The 7,974-nt window shown below is 33.0% G+C and overlaps 1 protein-coding gene and 1 long non-coding RNA gene across 2 annotated transcripts; one reads left to right on the plus strand and one right to left on the minus strand.

Annotated features, from left to right (window-relative positions):
- Positions 1-291: 291 nt before the first annotated feature.
- Positions 292-2,799, minus strand: LOC130988721 (uncharacterized). Its single transcript, XR_009090193.1, has 3 exons — positions 2,134-2,799; positions 1,134-1,217; positions 292-530 (listed from the first exon to the last, which is right to left on the minus strand). It is a non-coding gene; the product is annotated as an uncharacterized LOC130988721 (long non-coding RNA).
- A 1,874-nt stretch (positions 2,800-4,673) lies between these two features.
- On the plus strand, positions 4,674-7,740 carry LOC130988722 (F-box/LRR-repeat/kelch-repeat protein At2g27520-like). The gene is made up of 3 exons (XM_057912650.1): positions 4,674-4,806; positions 4,935-5,996; positions 7,451-7,740. Exons 2-3 carry the CDS (start codon positions 4,936-4,938, stop codon positions 7,518-7,520), a joined length of 1,131 nt encoding a protein of 376 aa, XP_057768633.1. The 5' UTR covers positions 4,674-4,806; position 4,935; the 3' UTR covers positions 7,521-7,740.
- The last annotated feature ends 234 nt before the right edge of the window (positions 7,741-7,974 follow it).

Raw genomic sequence — 7,974 nt, forward strand, 5'->3', positions numbered from 1 at the left:
AAATTTTACATACCTCGTTGAGTCTGGTGTGATGGTGCGCTGAGCTCACGGTTGTTAATAACTATTAGTCTAGTGACTCATTCTAGACTAAACTCAAGACTTATAATTCAGAGCTTTCCTTCGCTCTGATACCACTTTGTCACAGCCCGCCCTAACTAAGGATAGTTAAGCCGAGTAATCTACGACTAGGGATGGGGTTAAAGAAGAAGGGGAAGAAAAGGGGCGTCATTTATAGCCGTAACACTTACTCATCTTAATAAAACTCGTCATTTTTATTCATGAATATTCAATTGAAAATAGTCTATGAAAGACAGCATAAAACTTAATTAATATCATTAATCAAGTTATACATCATATGAAACCATTCTCTTAAGACTCAAAGTATGACATAACATACTATAACATCAACAACATCTTGCAGCGGAAAGTAGCTAGACATATGTATGAAGACATATTCTAGACAGGTTAACTATTTATTAACAACCCTGGAGACTCCGCTCATTGCAGCACCATCATCACATCAGCTCAACCTGCACATTTAGAAAACATATGCAGGGCTGAGTACAAAAGCACTCAGTGGGCACGTATGCCTAGGTATAAAAATACATGCTTCAAAACTATAAATTGTCATGCCATCATAAACAGTACAGCAAGGGAGTTTTTTCGCTAAAAAGGCCCAAGCTTACTAAGTTCATTTGTGATTCTTAAAGTTCGTCTGCAGACTAAGTTCTCTTGTAATCTATCATATCTGGAACTGTGTGCCGGAGAGGTGGCCACCTCTCACGGTCACTTGACCGGCCAACCCGCTAGATGACTCACGGTCACTGGTGTACACTAGTCCTGGCAGGATAGCTATCAACTGCTCAGGACCCGAATTCGATTGCATCATTGGCAAAGCCAAAGCAGATAGATATCATACTAAAATTTAAACATTTTATGGCAAGACAATACTTGAAATAACTTTAACTCAAAGATTTTGTCATGAAATAACTTGCTTGAACGTAACATTTAAACTCATTTGATATATATATGAAACTGAAATTAACAGTTAGATCATCTCATGCATTCATTCGTATAAGAGGCCTACGACACGCAGGGGATCTCTATATACGTATAGTAAAAGTAATGCCCACCTGATTGCAGTGTATTGCTACTTAAGACAATGATTCTCTTTCCTTAGCGCGATAGGTTACTCAGACGCTTTTGTTTATTTGAACCTTTGATAACACGAAAACATGTGTTCGAGTGAATAATAGAAAAGATAACAACAAATGCAGTGAATCACTATTCACTCATTTTTCTAACTACCCATATTTCCTTAAACGACTATATCTAACTCATATACAATCGTTCTTCCTTTATCAAAATATTTCATGTACCTTTGAGGATGTAGGAAATTCCATTTTATATTATTCATTTATTTATCTATTATAAATAAAGAATAATTCTATAAACATAAAACGTTTTCCTTTTCCCCATTTAATAATGCCAATCACCAATATATATATATATACACATCAATAGCTCATTTATAATCTAAAAGTGATATTTTATCAACAATAAAACTTTAAAATCCTTAATAGGAATTATTTTGAATCATTTCCATCTCAACAAAACTGTATAGATTCAACTTCAACTAATAAACTGCTTTTACTCCGAACTCGTATGGAGTCGAATTTTATATCAATAGAAACCTCTTTGAGTCTAGTTTAATTGAAAAAAAAGTATGTTGAAAAACTCCAAGTAGTTTAAGAGATATAGCGATTTTCCCATCGCCTACCAGATTCGGCAGTTTCTGCCAACTGAAAGTCCAGATTTTTGAAAAAATAGCACACGTTACCTGAATGAGCTCAAATTTTATATGTAGATAGCTAACACATATATCTTCATACAATAAAAATTTGAGAGCTAAATATCAACATATGGTTACTGAAATAATTACCCTAATCATCTGCCTCACGACAGTTTCAGCAGATACTGGCAGTAGACTTCTCAAATTTTAAAAGGGTAGTAAACGAAGTTCAAATAACATGAAACTTTGAACAAATATTCACCACACTCCCATCTATACCCCAGAAATTTCCCATAATATAATAGAAACGGGAATGCATCGAAATAAGGGCGTCAACTTACCCTTGTCCAAGTGAGCACTAATGGAAGTTGTTCGCCGGGGGTTTTTCTGGTCGTCGTTCCGCGATGGAGTTTAGCCGCGAAGGTCTACGACTTAGTTTTCCTCGTGCGAGGTAGATCAGGCTACACAACGGTGGTTTCTCGATCCTTTTTCGTCGTAAGGATAGTGAGAAACGAAGGCCGTAAGTTGGCCGGTGGCTAAGTCGGGAATTCGACGTTGGCCGCCGAAGGATATTGCGGCCTTTGGTCAGGAAAATATATAGAGAAGGCTTCGGCCTTTCGATTGTTGGGTTTGGTAGCCTGAAGATGGAGGAACGAGTACACGTTCTCGGTTCAGAGCCTAGTGGCCGGTCGGCGAAGAAACAACCCGGCGAAGGGAGCTCACTTGAGCTCTTGCAAGTAAGAAATTTAAAAAAAATTCTCCTAAACTCTCTCTTGCCTCACACCTCTTGCTGCACTTCTATTTAACAAAGGGAGAAAAAATATACAGTGTTTACAACACTCACAACACTCAACTCACAACCCGTTATACCCCGAGAAAATTACTATCTAATTTTCTCACACCAAAAGCTTCTAACTAAGCTTTTGTCTCAAACCCTCAAACTCTCGTATTTGAGATTTTACTTCAACTTACTCTTGCTCTCTCTAACAGAAAGAAGTATTTTCTGCTTTTGTGTGTTTTTAAACTGCTGCGAATCCTAGCAATTTATAGGCAAAACTGGAATAGTGTTACTGTAGCAAAGGTTGAAAAATCATGCGCATTAGTCAAAAGCAGCCAAAACTTTTCTGCAAAGCACCAATTTTTTTGACAAATTGTTAGCACCAACTTTTTGACTAACAAGGGAATAGTGTAGGAATTGATGTGTTGGATGAAAAATCGAGACATACGTGTAGTGCCGTGATCTAGTTTCTCCTAGTTCCTGTAATAATTCTCCAATTCTCGTTTAATAAATACTCGTCGTATTTATATAAATTAAATCCTCAATCTTGAGATTTAATACGTGAAAGTCGAAATTAATTCGCGACTTAGTACTAAACATATAAAGCGTGAAATAATAAAATTATTATTAACATAAACTCGAGTTATAATTCTAGCAATTCGATTTAAATAACACGATTTATGAAATCGGTTATAAATCTAAAATTTCTAATACTATTGATTAAATCAATCAACTGGTAATGCAAGGTCTCAAACGTGTAGCTAAACCAATAATTTAATTATTGGTTTGATTCATGATTGAATATTAAATCGCAGCTCTGTATCTCTTATACAGACTTTTGCTGAAATAATATTATCTGAATAATATAGTCACAATAAATAATTAAAAGAATTTTATAACTAATGCACATGTTTAATCTAATATATATTTAAAAGAGCGGGGCATTACAATATATATATATAGATTGGGCATAGACATGTATTTTATTTATTTATAACATTTAGTTGAAGAATATCTTTTCTAAAAAATGAATTGACATTTGAATTGATTGCTTTTCGTGGATTAATTTATTGATATACTTTATTTAAGTTTTAGTCACACTTGGAACAATCTCAATTAAGTGGGTATAAGGATTCCTATTCTGGATGCCATCATTTTATTAAGTTGAAATTTTCAAGTGAATGAGAATTGAGAAAAATTCGAATGGAGTGATGATACGATATCACGTAGGATAAGATTTATTTTGCTATAATATATGTAAGATTTATAATTAAATGAATATGTTGGATTTATCTAATAGTTTTATACAATTATTTAATAGTACAGACTTTATCTACTAGTTTTATACGATTATTTAATAGTATAGAATTTATCTATAAATTTTATATGAATATTTAATAGTTTTTAAATGTAAAAATTGATTAGAAATGTATAAATAAATAAGAATGAATGAGAATTGAGGCAAATTAGAATGAAGTGATTATACGATGCCACGTAGGATAAGATTTATTTTGCTATAATGTAAAAATTGATTAGGAATATATAAATAAATAAGAATGAATGAAAATTAAGGAAAATTAGAATGGAGTGATTATACGATGCCACGTATGATAAGATTTATTTTGCTATAATATATGTATATGTAGGATTTATAATTAAATGGATATGTTGGATCTATCTAATAGTTTTATACAATTATTTAATAGTACAGACTTTATCTAATAGTTTTATACGATTATTTAATAGTATAGAATTTATCTATAAATTTATATGCTTATTTAATAATTTTTAAATGTAAAAATTGATTAGAAATGTATAAATAAATCAGAATGAATGAGAATTCAGGAAAATTAGAATAAAGTAATTATACGATGCCATGTAGGATAGGATTTATTTTGCTATAATGTAAAAAAAAAATTGATTAGAAATATATAGATAAATAAGAATGAATGAGAATTAAGGAAAATTAGAATAAAGTGATTATAGGATGCCACGTGGGACCCGATTTAGTTTGCTAATATATGTAGGATACCGAATACAGTTTAAAAAGGCAAAGATATTAGGGCTAATATAGGTATTCGCCCATTTTTCATAACAACACAAAACGGAGAAGATTATAGAATAAAGGGATTTTCAGAAATTTGGTTGGCATTACTAAAGCTTCGATTCTGAGCTTTTAATCGACACTTTATCTTCTTCACGAGAAATTTCTCGTCTAAGCTTCTTCTTCATTACGGTATTGCTCTGCCCTTTTCTATTTCTCCAATACACAAACATTTGTGACTTAATGCAATATTTCAGAAATTGATGAGCTTGTCGTGTCTGTCGATGATAAATATTTGTGTTTTCTTTTTGTTTTTTTAGAATGGATGATGAGCTTGTTGTGAAATCTTTTAACGGCGATGGCGATAATGAGCATTATTTATCTAGTATTTCTCCCCAAGACATGCCTTGGAAGGAAGGATTTGAAAATTTCAATCTTTATTTTTATGGTAAAGAAAGAGTTTCTGGTAATATTTGTGGTGGGCTGTTGTATTTGGATGATTTTGATGGCAAAAGTGTTGTGTGCAACTTAACAACTAAAGAGTTCAAATTTCTTCCTGCGCCCAAGAAAACCTCTCCGTGTTGGGACAATTTCCATGGGAGTGGTCTCGGGTTTGATTCTAAATCTGGAGACTACAAGGTCATACGAAGCTATACTCGATGCAAGTGTGATCCAGAAGATGAAAATGATAGAGAAGGGTGTCGTGGTGGTAGCCATACAAAAACGGAGTTGTATTCGCTTCAAAGCGATTCTTGGAAGGAGATTCCGAATCCTGATGCTCATACTTTCCCCGACTGTGGTGTGTATATTATGGGGAAGTGTTATTGGGCAGTAGCATCAGAGGATGGTTCATCTTTTTCTATTTTGTCATTCGACTTCAGTGATGAAAGTTTCTCTTGCATTCCTTCACCACCAGTTAGTGAGAAGAAGTTTATGTATGACCTTGTTGAGTGTCATGGTTTATTGGGTGCTATTGTCTATGAGTATAAGATACCAAAACATTCCAAGCGTGGAGCTAAGTCTTATCAGCTTTGGGTATGGAAAGAAAGTTGGTGGGCCAAATCATTTGGTGTTGCTCTTCGTGGTATTGAAAGTCCGCTGGGATTGAAAGATGGTCGTCTTTTATTTCTTGAAAAAAAAAGAAAAAGTAGAAAAAGAAAAAGTGGTGATGAGCTCAGTCGTCCATTAGTAGTTTATGATTGTATTACGAAAGAGTGGAAGGAACCTGACATCTATGCTTGTGCGCAAGATGTGAAAATTCTTTCTTATGTTGAGGATAGAGTTCTGCTGCTCTATAATTGGATCACGAAGAAACAAAGGATGAAGGTTCTTTCTTATGTTGAGGATAAAATTCTGCTACCGGATGCAAAGCCAATAAATCGGTACGATTCATGTAATCTCTCTCTTTTTTTTGTCTTAGTTTATTCTCTTAGGCTGCGTTCTCTTTGTGGAAAAATGATGGAAAACAAATAATTTCTCTTATTTTTCATCTTTTTCATGTGTTCTCTTTGTTAGCAAATTTTCTCCGGATAGGAGGGAAAATTTTCCCGGGCAGCCCCTTTTCCCACATTTTCATCCCAAATCATGACAATATTATCATGACCTGTAGGTGTGATAAATTTTTTGCATGATGTATATCTTTTTGATCTTCCAATTTTGCCCTTAACACTAAGAATGTCAGTGAGTGAGTCTTATTCGGATCGAAACCATTAATTTTTTTTCTTTAATTTTACTCCCCACCCCCCACTTTGTTAGAAATAGATGACATAAAATTAAAAAATTAAAATTGAAAGGTGGGGTAGTGGGGTGGGGGTGGAGGTGGCGAGAAAAATTAAAAAAAAAAGTATGACATAAAATAAAATTGAAAGTATGACATAAAATAAGTAAGTCAATAATAAGGGTAATATTGTCATTTAACAATTTAACCATCATTTTCCCACAAAGAGAACATGTGTATAGGATAAATGAAGTATAGGATAAAAAAAAATTCCATCAAAGAGAACATGAGATAACAAGAGTGAAAATGATAAAAAAAATTCACCTTTTCATTTCCATCCTTTTCTCATGATAATTTTACAACCAAATAGAACACACCCTTAGGGTGCGTTCACTTTGGTAGTAAAATTTTCATTTGAAAAGGATGGATAAGAAAAGGTGAGATAATATTATATTTTTCTCTTTTTTTATCATGTGTTTATTTTGTTAGAAATAGATGAATAAAAAAATTGAAATGTTGGAAAATATTTTCACACCCTCCCAATGGGATAATATTATCCAACATTTGTTAGAAAAAGGAGTGAAAATGAGCTGCCCGAATAAATTTTCCAGCCTGACCGGAGAAAATTATCCATCATAGGAAACATGTGAAAATGGTGGAAAATATACTTTTTCTAACCTTTTTTTATCAAAGTAAACACACCCTTAGGGTGCGTTCTCTTTGGTTGTAAATTTATCTTGGAAAAAGAAATGATAAATAAAATTTCACCCTTTAAATCATTTCTTTCTTTTCCCACATTTCTTACTTTACCCTTACTCATTCCTCATTTACACTACAAATGAGGGATAATATTATCCCTCCAAAAATGGTGTGATAATATTATCCTTTATTTGTAGTGTAAATAAGGAATGAGTAAGGGTCAAGTAGGAAATGTGGAAAAAGAAATGAAGGATTTGAAGGGTGAAATTTTGTTTATCTTTTCCCATGATAAATTTACAACCAAAGAGAACGAACTCTTATGCTTTTTGCACTAATAGGTATAAATGGTATTTTTATTTATGTAAAGTTTCTTGCAAATAACTTGGGTAACTAATGTTTTGTCTAAACAATGAACCACAGTCCACAAAATGTTGAAGTTTCTTCCGAGAAGGTGCTCAAAAGATGCCGTCGATTGACATCCAGCCGCTGATAGCTCAGAGGCAGGGACGAAGCCAAAAATTAAGTTCGGAGGGAATGAATAATTTTTTTTGTGAGACGTGAGTCTATTATTGGAGCTCATCTTCTAGCTAGAAGTTCTTATGATTATCTTAATGTGTATGTTTGGGATGAACCCCCCCGCCTAGTTTCCATATTCCATGCGTGTGTGCGTATTAAAATTTCTTCTTTTCCTAAAAAAAAATATTTTCTTTCTGTCAACATCAAAATAAATAAACAAAATAATTAACCGATCTTGTTTCATACGAAAACATTAAGCTTTTGGTCATTTAATTGTTATATATGATATCAAAATAAATAAATAAAATAATCGACCAAGCTTGTTACATATGAAAATATTAAGCTTTTGGTCATTTAATTGTTATACATGATCTGATGTTGTCTACTTTTACTAGATCTATAATATTGAGTTTGCCTGAAAACTACGA

This window comes from Salvia miltiorrhiza, chromosome 6 (genome assembly GCF_028751815.1).
Source record: "Salvia miltiorrhiza cultivar Shanhuang (shh) chromosome 6, IMPLAD_Smil_shh, whole genome shotgun sequence".
Classification (NCBI taxonomy): Eukaryota; Viridiplantae; Streptophyta; class Magnoliopsida; order Lamiales; family Lamiaceae; genus Salvia; species Salvia miltiorrhiza.